The sequence below is a fragment of the Triplophysa rosa genome, linkage group LG22, assembly GCF_024868665.1.
Source record: "Triplophysa rosa linkage group LG22, Trosa_1v2, whole genome shotgun sequence".
Taxonomy (NCBI): domain Eukaryota; kingdom Metazoa; phylum Chordata; class Actinopteri; order Cypriniformes; family Nemacheilidae; genus Triplophysa; species Triplophysa rosa.
In genome coordinates, this window is record NC_079911.1 from 17,337,867 (window position 1) to 17,355,113 (window position 17,247).

The following is a 17,247-nucleotide window of genomic DNA, read 5'->3' on the forward strand; positions in this document are numbered from 1 at the left end:
AATTGCGCTAAAACACCATTCCCAGGTTGCTCCAGCTACTGTGCATGCACAAAGCTTGGCAAGAACCTCACAAGTTTCAGTACAGAGCCCGACCAATAGTTTTTTTTTTTACTTTTTTGGCTCTTTTACTGAAAAACAGAACTATTTTCGCTCGACCTCGTTCATGGAAGTAGCATTGCAACGTCTTGTTAATATCTATAATCTTTGGCACGGCTTGAAAGGTTTTGGTGCGTTGTAAAACAGCTCCGGCTGGATACAGAGGCACGTCTCACAAGATCCGACTAAATGCCACATTTAGCCTGCCCTACAGCAGTTGCATGATTACAGCAATAAACAAACCATAAAAGCGAAACTTAAGACACTATCACATTCTATCGCTTGTAATGTGGCACTTCATACAGAAGCAGCAGTCATGTACGGGTATGTTTTATGGCTTCCCAGTTTAAACAACGCACTTTAAAAAAATAGTTTTAGACGCGTGTAACACATGATGTTTAAACTATAAAAACGCAAGTGTTTTTGTTACAAAGTGACCTTTGTAATGAAGCACGTGTCGTGTCTGTTAATTGTTAATTTTGTTAAAGTTGGAGAGATATACTTCCCCCACTTTGTTTCTTTATAAAAATGTGTAACTTATCCATATGTAATATCTCTTCTCAGCCGTTAAATAATATTTCAGAGTTTATAAAAGAAACCAGATTTATTTTACTGTCGTATGATGTATCATCTGTTGATCAGCTGCAGTCATATGACTTTTAGTGTCTCACTTCCTCAAACTTTCTCGGCCCATCCCACTCTAAATCTCTTTCACGTGTCCGACTCGTTCTCTGCAGGCTGGTAGATCGCAGGTTTCGGGTCATGGCGAGCTCGTGGATCGGTCACTGGAGGTCCAGCGCAGGTGTTCTGACCATCTGTCTGTTCGTCACGTTGCTCACCTGCACGTTCAGGTGTTCAGACTGTGCAAACCCCAGCAACATCATTCTCATTCTCACCGATGACCAGGATATTGAGATGGGTGGAATGGTAAGTTGAAGTATACTTTAGTATTTACTAAAGTAACATGTTGGATTCCTTGGCATACCATGTTAAATATTAAAGTACTATAGTATTAGGGTTAAGGTGCATTAGTCATTTAGTTCAAATTGTATACCCTGTTGACAAAAACAGCATATGCTGGGTTAGGTATGTTTTGATGCTGGTTTGACCAGCTTAAACCAGCACATGACCAGCAGACCAGCATCAAAACATACCAAACCAGCATATGCTGTTTTTTCAACAGAGCCTGAGGTTATCATTTATTCCTCTTCGTGTGGTTTTAAACATGTATGTGAGTCTTTCTTCAGTGGAAGATATTTTGAGAAATGTCTCAGTGGTTTTGTGTTCATACAATGGAAGTCAATGGAGTTCAATGTTGCTTGGTTATCAACATTCTTCAAAATATCTTCTTTTGTGTTCTCCAGAAGAAAGAAACTCGTACAGGTTTGATATGACATGTTTTTCTGACATGAACATTTCACAGGGCTAATATTAGTGTGAACTGTAACATCCTGTCAGCAGTGTAGTTGTCAGAGGTGAAACATTATTTTGATGTATAACATCTCATTGAGTTCTTCTGTATTCACAGACACCCATGAAGAAGACCAAAGCTCTGATCGGTGATTCTGGAGTCACCTTCTCCAATGCTGTGAGTGGTCAAACCTTCATCGAGTAAGGGGACAACTAATATCTGCATGTAACGTATAACAAGATTTTTTCATTGTGTTTTCTGTTCAGTTCACTGCCAGTCCTCTGTGTTGCCCCAGTCGCAGCAGCATCCTCTCTGGAAAATATCCACATAATAATTTAGTCAGAAATAACTCTATATCTGGAAACTGCAGCAGTGTATCTTGGCAGAAAGAGGCAGAACCCTCGGCCTTTCCCGTGTACCTCAGCAAGATGCGCTACCAGACCTTCTATGGAGGAAAATACTTGAATCAGGTTTGACTTTCATTTCTGTGGGTCTGTGAAATGTGTCTGCTCTAGTATGAGAAGCAAACACAACTTTGTCAAATATTCGCAAAGCCTTCAAACCATTGAAATGTTCTCAGCCAAGAAAAATTGTCATCGGGAACTGGTGAGATGAATTTAATAAATCTCTTAGTAAAGAAACGTCCTATTTTAAGTCCTAAGTTAAGATCTTATAAGGTCAGCGGGTTTCAAGTTGAAATCGCTACGCTTGCAAAAATCGTTCAAAACCATTTTCACCATATAAATATGATTTATTAAAGTGAAATGCGCAGCTTTGTTCGATGTGTTGATGCAATTTCCACTGGAACAGGAAGTTAGGGTGGGACATATTGAGTGGCTCCTCCCCCTTTTAAATGAACCATCATCGATCCTTTTTGGGGGAATAGTGAAATACTAAAAGTTTTGAAGGGATTTATCTTCGAAGTATGAATTTTGTCAACATTTTGGAGCAGACTAGCTTATAGATCTCACCAAGACATAACATGTTCACACTAAAAGCCTTAAATGTCATGAAGTAATGTTACAATAAAAATACATTTTTATTATGCAAATGTCAACGTATGTTTTTGACCGATTTTGTGAGACTGTATGAGCTTTTTCAATTGACTTAACCCGTGTTTGTGTGTTCAGTACGGTTCTAAAGAAGCGGGTGGTGTGGCTCATGTTCCTCCCGGCTGGGATCAATGGTACGCTCTGGTGAGTCATGGGAACAGCATCAGACCCCCGTCTCTATCTCTATATTGTTGTTTTACACTGTCAGCAGCCATAGACAAACAAAAATGCAGAACTCTGTGTTTTATTACCTGGTCACGCGATCACATTGCATGCTTTGCTGTAGCTCAGTGGTTAGAGCATAGGGCTAGCAACGCTAAGGTCATGGGTTCAATCCCAGAGATTGCACATACTTGGAAACAAATGTGTAGTATAATGCAATGTAAGTCGCTTTGGATAAAAGCCTCTGCCAAAAACATAAATGTAAATGTAACAACAGCGGATCCAGTTTTTAAGCATGTGATGGTTTAAACATTTACATGATCTAAAAACCTGTCTTTTTCATTGTGTATCCACAGGTGGGGAACTCTAAATATTACAACTATACACTTTCTGTGAATGGAAAAGAGGAGAAACATGCCGATAGCTATGAAAAGGATTACCTCACGGACCTGGTGGTACGTCTGCTATGCTTCAGGGATGTGATTTTTCCGTATAAATACGGATTTCCGTATTTTGTGACCTCGCTGGGATCACCCGCGTAAATAGCATAAATTCAATTTATTTTAATTCGTGACGGGATTGGGGGGTTTGGGGATGTGCGCGTAGTCATCATACAGCCGGCCAACAGGATCCTTTCTACGCTGTCTACGTAATGCACACGCTTGTTATAAATGCAGAGCGACCGCTTTATTCAGAACATAATTTTGCGAGTTATCTTTACGTATCGAGAGAGTCCGTGCAAAATAGACACCAAACACAGCTGTTTTGGTACTCAAAAAAGCGCCATTTTTAATTAAGGGGGGGACTGAACAGCGTTTTGTAACGTATAGAGCTTGTTAATCGACGTCATGCCACGTTGAATGTTGCGCCATCTTGGGGGATGGCTGCTAGTGCGTTCAATGCAGTGTTTTGTTTTTCTTGTTTGATATTGTGGTAGGTCGGTCTTGCTGTGTTAAAAACTGCAATAGCATTACACAGAGTTGTTCATGAAAAGGCCCTGGTTCTTTCAATTTGGATTTCTCCATATATCAAACAAAACAAGTAACGGTACATATCAAAAAAACAATAATAGCAGTGGAGTATGATCCTCCCAAGATGGCGGCGCCACTGCAGCATGCAACATAGGCCGTGACGTCAGCTTCACATTCTCTATACAGAAAATCTAGAGTCGTCTCTAGGAAGTTGAGACGTCTATATGATATGCTTTAACATTATAACATTCTCTATATACAGAGACTAAAATAGGCCATTCCGCAATTTAATGGCTTGAAACTATACAAATGGCCAATCTAGTCACTGTCTATATATAAACGCGTTGAAGTCTCTACTGAATGCATACATTAAAATGATCTAAAACCACAACATGCAGCATTTGCAAATACCTTTATTTCATGCGGATTAATGCGGACAGACGATGTACGAATGACGTACATCACATGCGCCATCTAGTGGCTGTGTATGGAAGTCTCTTGAGGCCACAGTATTCTTTACTTTTTGTGTTCAAATATCATACATTATTGCTGGGTAATTTTAATAGTTTGTTTTTGTGTTGTTGCCTGTTTCTAATCATGTAACATTTAATTAGTAACATTAAAGACTATTTTTGGGGGGGGGGATTGGGGTTGCGCGAGGTTGCGTGCAGTCTTCCTTCTTTTTTTGTCCTTGGCTTATCACATGCCTGATGCTTCTTAATCTAAATTTATTGTGAAACAGCTTAAATAGGGTATTTTTAAGGAGAAAGAATATGTAGAGCGAGACGATGATGATGGATTTTGACAAGTGTCTGTTCGTACCATAACTGAAGTGCATGTGAGGACAGAGGATGGTGGACTCTGGCGATGACGTCACAGAAAAACTGAAATTTGTTGCAAGAAAGTTATTACATTTAGAGCTTTCATGATATCACATTTTCACAACACGATTATCATGGCCAAAATAATTCACGGTTATGTTTATTTACAAATATGTATTTCTACAATATAAAAAAATGCTCAAATTCATCTTTAGTTTTGTATTGTGACACCCGTAATTACATTTTGATAAATGATCACAAAACATTTTTTAATTGGTGTAATGTAAATTGATGAATTGGTTATAAAGCAGTACGATTATTTTTGATTGACATGTTGATGTTTAAAGGAGTCATATTGCACGGCTAAAACGAATATTATTGTTTGTTTTAGATGTAACGCAATGTGTATACACCATTTAAAGTTAAAAAAACGTTGTATTTTCCACATACCGTGCATGTTTGTATCTCCTCTTTGCCCCGCCTCTCTGAAACGCGCAGATTTTTAACAAAGCTCATCACTCTGAAAAGCGAGGTGTGCTATGATTGGCCAGTTCACCAGTGCGTAGTGATTGGTCAAATACTGCAAGCATTTCACGGAAATGTAATGCCTCTTACCATATTCGGAACATCAGGTTCCAAAGCAATTGTACTGACAGACGATACAATGAGATTTACAATTACGCCCACCTTAACTACGTGTAGATTTGGGCGGTCTTAGTCAAATCATGTTACGAAGTTACGTAGATTCGCCGGGGTGTGGTTACACGAGGCGTTTCAGGCAGGTCTGGTTGAGCATTCGCTTTTAGATAGAATGCATCTTTTGTTCAGACACTTTCATTTGTGCAGTTTTACGTGTCTAATACATGCATGGGCAACTTATAACACACCAAAGACACAGAAAAACACGTACTTCCGCCATATGACCCCTTTAAGAGAAAACAGTTTTGGAGAATGCTGAGAATTAGACGGGGTTTTTTTGCATACATTTTAAGTTCTTTACTTCCTGGTAAATGTCAAAGCCAATACATTTGACTGATTTCATGTCAGACTTGTTTTTCTTGTGTTGAACGTTCACTTTTCAGCACAGCGTAATGACGAAATTATTTACCGTTGGATGTTTAGGACAAGTTTCAACTGTTTCTTTGACTTTATGACTATAATACGACAGTTGTAGGAGATTCTGTGTTTGTCAAAACATGTCAAGCTGTGAGACACGTTTTCATTCAGCTGCTTTATATCAGTCAGACAAAGTAACCGTCACTGAGACCGCTCTTATTGACCAAAGGTCTGGTGTCCTGAAGACAGATTAACATTAGTCCACTGACAATAGTGACTGTTCACATTTAATCTCTTTTTAATGCAATCTAAAATGACTGAAACTGTGTGTCTGCAGTTTAAAATACGACCTGATTATATTTTTACAGATTCATTTATCTTTTTGCACTCTGGTTTAAATGCACGTTCCATCGTCTGAAGCTCAATGCTCACATTACTCTTGATCAAGAATCTTTTCGATATTGTGGCATGTTGTTGTTAACTCGAGTCTTGTTTTTTGAAATCAGTTAAACCGGTCGCTGCATTTCCTGGAGGAGCGAAGCCCCAGGTATCCGTTCTTCATGATGTTGTGTCCGCCGTCCCCTCATTCCCCCTGGACGGCCGCTCCTCAATATCAGAAGTCCTTTATTGACGTCAAAGCTCCACGTGACGGCAGCTTCAACAAACCCGGGAAGGTCATTTGATCTTTAATCCATTTATTTACATCATAGCCTTCATGGTTTTGTTATAGTAAACGTGTAGTAATCATGTTTTTTTGGCAGATTGATACCCTTTTGTTTTACCAAAGTGTTACTACAAATACCATGGTTAAATAGTGAAGTTTTTGGTAGTATGGTTTTGCTACCATGGGACCTAAAAACTATGATTACTGTAGTTAAACCATGATTCATGTTTGTAAGTGTATACTACGCGTACTTACTACACTCTTAAAAATAAAGGTGCTTAAAAGGTTCTTCACAGCGATGCCATAGAAGAACCATTTTTGGTTCCACGAAGAACCATTCAGTCAAAGGTTGTTTAAAGAACCATCTCTTTCTTACGTTTTTATCATCTGAAAAACCTTTTTTTGCCACAAAGATCCTTTTGTGAAACAGAAAGATTCTCTATGGAACCATAAGGTTTTTTTTTTTAGAGTTATGCAACTCCTAGAAACTACACTTCAAACGGTTCTTCGATGCCATAGAAGAACCCTTCGGTTCCATAAAGGTTCTTTAGATTATAAAAAAGTAAGAAAGAGATGGTTATTTAAAGAACCTTTGACTGTGGAACCAAAAATGGTTCTTCCGTTTCATCCCTCTGAAGAAGCACCTTTATTTTTAAGAGTGTATAGTGTTTTTAAACCATACCATAGTATGTAATATAAAAGTATATTACAGTATTTACTATAGTTTTTACTATAGTATGCTTACTGTAGTATTCTATAATATGTGTGGATGTAATTATTTTCTCATGTAAACTTGAGGGTTCCTGTGTGTTTCAGGACAAGCACTGGTTATTACGTCAGCCTGTGAACCCCATGCCCAACAGCTCCATTGAATATCTTGACAATGCTTACCGCAGCAGGTACAGAGAGCACTCGTACATTTCATTAAACGTGCTGTGAAAGCAGTAAATAATGACGTGGTGTCTCTATACAGGTGGCAGACGCTTCTCTCTGTGGATGACATGGTGGAAGTGCTGGTGAAGAAACTGGACTCGATGAAAGAGTTAGAAAACACTTACATCTTCTACACATCTGACCACGGCTATCACACCGGTGAGAAATCATCATCATGCCACGGTTTAATCTGACCTGTTTTCATAACATTGTTTTTCGTCTGGTCCGGTCTGCAGGTCAGTTCTCTCTGCCCATTGATAAGCGACAGCTCTATGAGTTTGACATCCGTATTCCTCTCTTGGTTCGGGGGCCGGGAATCAAACCCAAGCAAACGCTTCAGGTCAGCACACACGGATGGATGTCTTTGTGTATGAACACGCATGATTTGCGTGCTATATCTGTGTAACGTGTTTGAATGTTCGTTAGTCTCCAGTGATGAATATAGATCTGCCTGTGACCATCCTGGACATCGCTGGAGTGAATCTGTCCACCGTCAATATGGACGGACAGTCTTTTCTTCCACAGATGGTGAGTGAGCTGGAACAGCCCATGTTTCTTATATTATGTTATTTATATTTTTATGCCATATCATATTTTTCTGTTGCTTTTAATCTATTTCAAGACATCATATCACACACACACCCATACGTGTATTTTTATAAAAGTGTCACGTGTTTGTGTTCTTTGTGAAGGCTCCGTCGTTGCGTAACGGCACCGAGCGTCCGTTCTTTCTGGTGGAGTACAACGGTGAGGGATATACCTCTGAAGATCCCAGCTGCCCTAAACTCGGCCCTGGATTAGCTGTAGGTGTTTGATGAATGATCTGATGTAAAGTATTGTTCTCTCTGAGTTCTCTGATGTATTGAGCACTGCTTTGTTTCTCTACAGCACTGTTTCCCGGACTGCGTGTGTGAAGATGCTTTCAACAACACATATGCTTGTGTGAGGACACTGAAAGATGGAAACTTGCAGTACTGTGAGTTTGCAGATAATGAGGTGAGCCATTTAGTAATGTGTAAGTTTAGTTTCACTGCCTCTCTGTGCATTAGATCACATATTCTTAGTCTTTTAGGTGGTCATCCTCATGTGAGAGATGCCCATCTTCAAATTTAAAAAAACATCTAAATTATAAACGCCCAATTTATAGACTGTAGATGTAATGTTATAAATCTACAATTAGATTCTATTAAAGGGGTCATATGGCGCGACTACGTGTTTTTATGTGTCTTTCGTGTTATAAGTTGCCCATGCATGTATTAGACGCGTAAAATTGTAAAAATGAAAGTGTCGGAACAAAAGATGCATTCTATCTAAAAGCGAATGCTCACCCAGACCTGCCTGAAACACCTCGTGTAACCACACCCCCACAAATCTACGTCAGTTCGTGGTACGAGTTGACTAAGACCGCCCAAATGTATACGCAAGTAAGGTGGGCACCTGTCAGTACAATTGCTTTGGAACCTGATGTTCCAAATATGGTAAGAGGCGTTACATTTCCTTCACACGCTTGCAGTATTCCACCAATCACTACGCACCGGTTAACTGGCCAATCATAGCACACCTCGCTTTTCAGAGCCATGAGCTTTTTAAAATATCTGCATGTTTCAGAGAGGCAGGGCAAAGAGGAGATACAAACATGCACGGTGTGTGGAAAATACAGCGTTTTTTAACCTTAAGTCGTGTACACACATTGCATTACAACTAAAACAAACGATAATATTCGTTTTAGCCGTGTCATATGACCCCTTTAAGTAAAATATAGATTTTTTTTCTGTTAAATGTATTTATTATGTTTAATTATCAGTTGTTTATTTACTAATTATTTAACTAATAAAAATATTTATTTAATTTGTACTTTTTATTTACTTGAATTGAATGTTTAATATAATACAACATTTTTATTTGAATCTAATTAATTTATTATTTATTTCAACTTTATTTAATTATTTGATATATATATATATATATATATATATATATATATATAAAATGTATTAGAAAAATCATCTTAGCACCACAGTCCTGGAGAAACATGCAATGCTACAGTAAAATAACAAAAGAAGCTGTGAAACTTCATCCGTACTTTTTTTGAAGTTACTCTAGGATTTAGTTTGAGACATTTAATATTGTTTAAATATTATACAACTATGACGAAACGTAGGAATGATATATAGCATTTTTCCCCAGGTAATGAATGATAAAACATTGACAGTCAATTAAAAATCCATTTGAGTTCAAATGGTCTCATGCTTGGTGCGATCAAACTGACCGTCACTCATTTGTCTCTGGATCTCTTTTCAGTCGTTCGTGGAGGTGTACAACCTGACGGCCGATCCCCATCAGCTGGAGAACATTGTGAAGAAGGTTGACCCTGCTCTCTTACAGACCATGAACCAAAGACTGATCAAGTTGCAGTCATGTGTAGGAGACAGCTGTCGAAACATCAAATAAAACTCAGCGTCAGGGGACGGGCCGGATCCCAATCCAACAGAGAGATCAGTGTTTCTGTCATCTATCTGGTTGTGCACATAATTCTTCTGAAATTCATTAGGTCATCCTAAAATCCAAATGTTGCCATTGATGTACTCGCCCTCATGTCCACACAAGAAAACGTTGTTCTTGTTAAGAGTGACATGAGGGTGAGTTAGTGTTTTCTTTTTGGGGTGAACTGTTGATCCTGATCTCGTGAAGTCATGCATACTTCCCTTCTTTAAATGTGAATGTACGTACAGTATGATTCTGATCATTCAGATGCATCCTTATTATTTCTGGGCTGTCATACAGCTACAGAGAACCAGTTGAACTTGTCATCAGTCTCGCTTTACTACTATCTTGCATGTGTTGTTGTCTCTCTTTGAGCACTTTTACCTTCAATGAAAGCTTAAACCAAATGTTGTCATGTGCTAAATATACTACCATCAAACACATTTCACCTCGTGTTTTAATAATCTGCTTGTCTTATGGTTTGCCATGCTGTTGCATGGTTTATTACATTTTCTTCATGCTGTGAATCGAAGCGTAGCTTCACATCCAACCACCCGACACCTGATGTCATTGTTTTTAAATGAACTGTGCTTCAAAAAGGGAATGATCTGATATTTAAGGGAATTTTCCCGTTTTGCAGTCTTTGATTTTAGCTTTAATGGTTGTGCCTTTTGCACTACACCAGTGTTCGTGCCTTTGTACAATACAGATGTCTAATTTTGAATAATCAATAAATTTACAAACAAACTTGGTTTACATCATCTTATTTATTGCACTTTTAAACTTATTTAATGTGCTGCTCTGGATAAACAGATCAAGTCAAGATGAAATAAAAAATGACCTTATGAAATGCATGTTTCTCTGTGTTTTGTGGATGTTATTCCAACAACAAATTTCTTCGGAAATATCCGTTTTCACTTGGAAATACAGTGGGTTGCAGATTTTAAATTTACTTCAAGAAGTTAGATCTCTGTTGAATTTCAGCTGTAACATGCATAAAAATCATTAAAAATATTTGGTCAAAAACACAAAATACCTTTATTCCATGACAAACAACTTTAACAACAACAAGTCAATCACTAGTATTTTGATAGTATAATTTGAAATTTACAGATATACACATTGTAAGGGTGCCTGTTTGACCATCATTTGAATCTTTAACGTGCATACAGCATACATTTCCAAATATGCAAAACTCATTCAACATGCGATTTTAAACACACACAAAGATGACTTTACAGAAAGCCAGCGCACACTGTCTCAGAGATATTTGTAGACTACTTTCTCTTCCACCGTCTGCACCTCCATTTTAACCGGACACTTGTAAAAATGAGAGAGCAGTTCCTCTGTGTACCCAATGAGAAAATAGAATTTAGGGGGAAAGAGTTTCTGTATCATCATGGCACAAATGACCAGGATGTTGCCTCTGCGTTTTATCACCAGTTCATCAGCCAAACAGCCGTGAAATGTGCCGTATATGAATCTTCTGATGAAGACGTCCTCCACGACCCTCTCTGCCGCTCCGCCTTCACCTTCAAGATTACCTGTGAGATTAGAAAATATGTCATATGAACTTGCCACAGGGACAATCCTATTGTTCTGCACCCAATGGTGATAGTTGTTAGATCAATCCTTCAGGAACTGAATGTGATATAAAACATTGACTGGTTCTTACAGGCGTGTTGTGAGAGCCAGCCCTTTCTGTGGCCAATGTGGTGAGGATGATACGCCTGTTCATAAGTCAATGGTCTGTCACCTTTACCTACTCGAATACGAGCCGCACGGTTCTGCCAGAGAGAAGTTAAATGAAAGAATACGTTTTGGTAGATACATATGGCATACATAAAAGGTACATTACACCTTGAAAGAGCCCAATAAATAGTGTGACTGGGATTAAATACCTTTAAACAAGCTGCAGTGGAATGAATATTCCTGAGACATGCAGCTGAAGTAAACTGGCTGGCCACCGCCTGCAAAAACATAAATGGCATTATACATTTGAGTTTAACATGCTTTCCACATTGGCCACTTGATGTTCGGTCGCAGTCTGTTTCTATTTTTATAACAATTTTGTTATATTCCTCAGAAACGTAAGATAAGGAAGATCCTAGATAACAGAATAGCTGAAAAGTTACAGAAATTAAATGAAATCTTACCGACAAGAATTTTGTGTGTCTGGTCAAGGGCGCCGCCATGTTTTCTCCCATAAACTGCACGAGAGTATTAGCGCATTACTGCCACCTACAGCCCTGGGGCGATATTACATACATGTTATAAAATAATAGAAATTATAACTTACATATTAATAACGTAAAATATAATTAAAATACAATGATAGAAACTTTATTATATTATACGCTTTCACAATTATAGTATGTCATATATGTATATATAACTGAACAATGTAGGGTCATTTAAAAATACAAAATTTGTAATAGTAAATAATTAATATTCAGTACAAACAATATTACGATATTATTAGCACAATTGGAATGCAATAAAAATAACACTAATATTATTTCATCATGCATTCGAATTATAGCACATGCATGCTACTTAAAGAAACGATTTGTAGCCATGTAAAAAATACATTTTTAATTGTAAATAATTAAAACACAAATAAACAGATGAATAAATAAATATGTTTTACGGAAATAAAACCTTGGTGATTTTGTACATTTATATTTTTAGTTTGTAAAAGGACTCTTGTTTTGTACAGATCTTACAGGAAGTGAAGCGTTTTCTCGAAGGTCGATTGTACGAGACGATTTCCCCCGTCTCGTTTGCTGTTTATGTGTCTAGAAATTATATTGATGTGAGATAAAGCAGCTTGAGGACAGATTTGAGCTGCTCGTCATGTCTTCTCCAGTGGAAATGACGGAGCTGTACGACAACGCGCTGCTCGGGATCCTGCAGCATGTTGGAAACGTTCAGACTTTCCTGCAGGTTTATTTTGGTTTCCTCTACAGGAAGACGGACTTTTATCGCCGCCTCAGCAGCCCCAACGACCGCATGGGCTTCCCACCTGGAGTCGCTGAAAAAATGGTTTTCAAGGTAACGTTACCTGGTGTAGAGACTGGTGAGAGAGATTGAGTTTGTTTTTGATTCAGTAAAGTGACGTTACCCTGTCTGTACTGTTGTACATGATGATGTCATATGCTTCCTATCCAGTAAGGGTCTGTAAAGTCTACACTTACACTTACTTTCTTTCTAACAATGGTACTAATATGTTCATTGTACTTTTGCAAATTTCTTCTTTTTTTCTTCAGACATTTAAGTTATTTGAAAAGCTGGCAGAGGAGGACAGAGAGAGGGCAAGCAGAAGTCTGGAGGAGTGCAAATCAGCTCCTCCAGAGGTACAAGAGCTGGAGGTTCAATCCGAGAAGGAGGCTGAAGCTCCTGTAGAAGAGAGGAGCACAGAGGAGTCCACAGCTGCCACAGCACCAGAGACCGATGGAGAGACGCCACACAGCAGTCACGCTGAACCTACGGTAGACATGCAAGCAGCGGGAGACACAGCGACGGCTGCATCGTATGTGTGTTTTTCAGACCATGTGCCCTAAAAGTTACTCTCTAGGTTTATTTGATACAGACTACATCAACACCTTTGAAGAATACTGTTACTTCACTATCTATCCATCTGTCTGACCGTGCAGTTGTTGAATTGTATTTGTACATTTTTATGTGTACTGTTTAGAGGGCACGACGCCTTTCAGGCCGACCCAGACAGTTACAATGGTGCGGTTAGGGAAAGTTACACCTGGTCGCAGGACTACACAGACGTGGAGGTTCGAGTGCACGTCCAGCCTGACATCATTAAAGGCAGACAGGTGTGATTTACCTCTTCACGTATTTCACTGTATTACAGTCTGACTGCACTCGTGTTTACGGTCGCAAACATCATTTAAAAACAAGTCTTTTCACTCCGCTTTCGCGCGCAGGTGACTGTAGACCTGCAGCCGGGGAGAGTTCGCGTAGCGGTGAACGAGAGGGGATCGCAGAGGGTCCTGATGGAGGGAGAATTCACGCACAAAATCAACACTGAGAATTCCCTGTGGAGTTTGGAGCCGGGCAAATGTGTGCTGGTACAGAATCTGTTTGACCCATCAATGCAATTGACCGTCCCTTTGTGATAAAGATAACACCTCCTTCAAACTTAAATGAAATGATGTGCATTTTAATTCTTTGCTGTGGGTGTTCAGCAGAAGTTGTAGAGAATCTTAGTGGTAACGTTGTCTTTTTTCCCAGCTTTCTCTGAGTAAAATCGGGGAGGTCTGGTGGAGCGCTGTATTGAAGGGTGAGACAGAGATTGATGTGAACCAGATCAACCGGGAGCGCTCCATGGCAACCGTGGATGAGGAAGAGCATGCCGTGCTGGACCGCCTCACATTTGATTACCACCAAAAACTCCAGGGGAAACCACAGAGTCACGAGATGGTGAGTTTATCACTTAAAATAAATACATGTGTGTGTAGCACGTCTGAAGGGTTCAATTGAAGGTTCTCTAGGTCATTTTCTTCTAGTTTTCCTTTTTTTTACCTTTTTGATGAGATAACAATCTAGATGTTGCATTGATAGAGGTTTTCCTTGTATTTCAGAAAGTTCATGAGATGTTAAAGAAGGGCTGGGACGCTGAAGGATCTCCGTTTAAAGGACAGGAGTTTGACCCCTCCATCTTTAACATCCCACCTAGTGCTGTTCAGTTTTGAGACGCAGTCGAGTACACACATCAACGGTGACAGTTTCTTGCGATGCTAGAGAACAAACAACAACATTGTTTCCACTGCAAACCTTCTCATGCCAATATATAATGGACACTTTAACTATTGTCTGAAATATTACAGCTACTGTATGGTGCTAGGCCAGTTTTCATTTACGATTTTGAGTGTTTTATGAAATAAAGTAATTATGTCACTCTGCCCAGTTTCTGACAAGAGATGCAGAGCCTTATTATTTGTATGTTGTTTTTAAAGGCATTTCCTTAAGATTGAACAGAAACCATCAGAAATATTTCAGTGGTGTCTGTCAGATTTTTAAGACTTTTGTCTTCTAGCCAATTGCTCAGATTCACAGATGAGAGTGAGAATTCTTTCAAGTGTGATGTTAGATGTTATTTTCCCCTCATTTGCGTCAAAGTTTTGTTTAACATCTGTGCCTGAATCTATTAAAACGTTTTGCAAACACTGAGCTTGTGGAGACTTTTTCTTTTTTTGCCTTATGAGAAACCACGAGTAAAATGATAACATGCTTTTTAAAAGCTGATCAGCCACATGTTCATTGCATTAGATAAAAAACTTTTAAGTTCTAGGTATGTGAAACATAAAGACACAATCATGTTTATATTTGACATCTTGCATTTAACTTTATTTAACATGCACGTTTTGTTTACATGTTATGATGCTATCGCAACTTTTTCAGTTTTTCATATTATTAACCTTGATGACTAATATTGTGTTAATACTTTCAACATTAGAATATTGCAAATAATGTCAGTAACTTGCTCAACTTTGTGGCCACAGTGCTCACAAAGATATAGCCGAAATTAAGGAAAGCAAGTCATATACATCTTGAATGGCATCAGGGTGAGCAAATGATGGTCATTTTTGGACGAGCTTTTCTTTTAAACGTCAAGACGTTGCAGGTGCAAAGCTCCGCCGCGCCCTCTGCCGTTGAGATGAGGCATCGTCGCGTCACACAGCGGAAAACCAACAGACTGCAGCTGAACGGCGCATTCGGTGAGAGGTTGGGAAGGCAGTCGGCTCTGCTCGTCGGAGAACCTCTCCCGCACTCGAACCCACAGCCACATTTGAGTTTTATCCTGCAAACCCCACAGTTCGGACTCGGAGACACAGAAGCGCGCTGGAAGACGGCTCGGATATCGACACGAAGCAGGCAAACGCGGAGGGCTGAGAAATGGCAACGACAACCTGTACGCGCTTTACCGACGAGTACCAGCTTTACGAAGAACTTGGAAAGTACGACTGTGTTTCTACTTTGCATGTTACCTAATGTCATATGTTGCTTTAACGATGGAGGTTCAAATGAAACGTGGACAGAGTGCTCGCGAGGAAACTATATAATACAGTAGTGTAACTATATGCAGTTTCTGATTGTAAACGTGAGGAATCTGAGAGGATCTTGCATATTTTTGTGGGCACTTTTCATGCAAAATGCATAGATCAGTTAAGATAAGGAAACGTTTCGTCCTGTAACATCATCTCTGACTATAATTTTAAAGTGGGCAGAGAGATACACTGTAGCCACTGTTCACTGCTGTTATTAGGAGTTTAAAGGTGCCGATGGGTTTGATACTTTGTATCGCTCAGTGGTGTGACGCTCGCTACAATGTATCAAACTGTTTCCCGCCACGAGGGAAGGGTCAATCTGTCCCGTGACATTGGGAGCTGTCAGAGCGGCTGTTTGCTGTCTTTAATGTGTGTGTGTGTGTGTGTGTGTGTGTGTGTGTGTGTGTGTGTGTGTGTGTGTGTGTGTGTGTGTGTGTGTGTGTGTGTGCGCGCGCGCGCTGAACATGCCTGCAGCCTGACGTTAGGACATTATTTTACAATCTCTCCCCCTCCCTCCCTCCACCTCACAGTCAGACAGTATTGCGTTTCTTTTTGCATATAATCTTGAATTATTAAAACATTGATCACGAATAATCTGTTAACATCACGAATAACATCTGTTCATGTTAAAAATATCAACACGTTTTTTCAACATTTTTCAATAAAAAGTATTTAACGTGCTTTTGTCTGTTCTGTAAATGTAGGGCTGAGGGAGAAAAATACATTTTTATATTATGCTTGTGTGACATTTCACAGTGTGTGATCTTTGCCATACTGAATGTTTCACCACATCCTCCGTTTGTGGTGAAGTCAAGCGTACTGTCTATCTACTTGACCATATTTAACATTTTCTTCTTATTTTTATTGTTCATTTGCAAAATGCAGATATAGTCATTGCTTCTTTGGAGAGTTCAGAAATGTGTCTGTTTGTTGTGTAGTAATGTAGTGTAGTTTGTAAGTGTTGTTGAGAGAGATGGCTTGCTAGCCAAAAATGGAGGAAGAAAATCATCATGAGGTACATTGGAGTTCCATGTAAACAGCATGATAGTTGAATTGGGTTATCATTCAGCATTATGGTATATATATATATATATACAGTATATGCTATGTATTTATGTACTGTATATATTTATACTATAAATACAGTGATAAGGATGTTAGTATTCTCCACACAAGGCTGAACATTAGCTGATGTGGCCAACAAAAGCTGCTGTGATGGTGAAGAAGTGAATGTCTTTGCACAGGGAAGCATTTTTTTCCTGACAGGTAGAGTCCAGTAAATCAGCTCAATGTCTCCTGTGAGACGGGTTCAGACGTTAATGAATCTCCACGTTTACTAGCAGACAGATCTCAGGTCTCGCCGGCTCCGAGCGTTGACCCGGTCAGTGGTGACAGCTAATCACCGCAACCTTTCTTGACCTTCTGTTTTATTATAGATGAAGTTTCTGTTCCACTTTGGACGGAGTATCGAAAGTGTTCTGTCACGCTGACTGCTTGTCTGCAATGTTTTACATAATTCTGATGTTTAATGT

At 39.2% G+C, this 17,247-nt stretch overlaps 4 protein-coding genes across 13 annotated transcripts in view; 3 read left to right on the forward strand and 1 right to left on the reverse strand.

Annotated features, from left to right (window-relative positions):
* Positions 1–286: 286 nt before the first annotated feature.
* gnsb (glucosamine (N-acetyl)-6-sulfatase (Sanfilippo disease IIID), b) lies at positions 287–10,408 on the forward strand. The gene is made up of 14 exons (XM_057321551.1): positions 287–420; positions 834–1,023; positions 1,625–1,684; positions 1,774–1,977; positions 2,638–2,703; positions 3,078–3,176; positions 6,076–6,243; positions 7,050–7,132; positions 7,207–7,325; positions 7,403–7,506; positions 7,593–7,694; positions 7,859–7,969; positions 8,055–8,162; positions 9,468–10,408. Exons 1-14 carry the CDS (start codon positions 413–415, stop codon positions 9,615–9,617), a joined length of 1,572 nt encoding a protein of 523 aa, XP_057177534.1. The 5' UTR covers positions 287–412; the 3' UTR covers positions 9,618–10,408.
* Positions 10,409–10,440: 32 nt separating this feature from the next.
* On the reverse strand, positions 10,441–11,879 carry mrps24 (mitochondrial ribosomal protein S24). The gene is made up of 4 exons (XM_057321553.1): positions 11,807–11,879; positions 11,552–11,620; positions 11,326–11,437; positions 10,441–11,194 (listed from the first exon to the last, which is right to left on the reverse strand). The coding sequence occupies exons 1-4, from the start codon at positions 11,855–11,857 to the stop codon at positions 10,911–10,913; spliced, it is 516 nt and encodes a 171-aa protein (XP_057177536.1). The 5' UTR covers positions 11,858–11,879; the 3' UTR covers positions 10,441–10,910.
* A 502-nt stretch (positions 11,880–12,381) lies between these two features.
* nudcd3 (NudC domain containing 3) lies at positions 12,382–14,835 on the forward strand. The gene is made up of 6 exons (XM_057321552.1): positions 12,382–12,704; positions 12,920–13,182; positions 13,348–13,480; positions 13,592–13,735; positions 13,899–14,087; positions 14,249–14,835. Exons 1-6 carry the CDS (start codon positions 12,507–12,509, stop codon positions 14,357–14,359), a joined length of 1,038 nt encoding a protein of 345 aa, XP_057177535.1. The 5' UTR covers positions 12,382–12,506; the 3' UTR covers positions 14,360–14,835.
* Positions 14,836–15,339: 504 nt separating this feature from the next.
* Positions 15,340–17,247, forward strand: part of LOC130545748 (calcium/calmodulin-dependent protein kinase type II subunit beta) — a 32,568-nt gene continuing 30,660 nt past the window's right edge. For 5 of the 10 annotated variants that reach the window (XM_057320471.1, XM_057320465.1, XM_057320468.1 and 2 more), the window contains exon 1: positions 15,343–15,625. In XM_057320471.1, coding sequence (XP_057176454.1) covers positions 15,564–15,625 — 62 coding nt within the window. In that variant the 5' untranslated portion in view covers positions 15,343–15,563. Of the gene's footprint in view, positions 15,626–17,247 lie in introns of all 10 variants that reach the window. The other 5 variants (XM_057320475.1, XM_057320473.1, XM_057320474.1 and 2 more) reach the window with 3 other exon arrangements.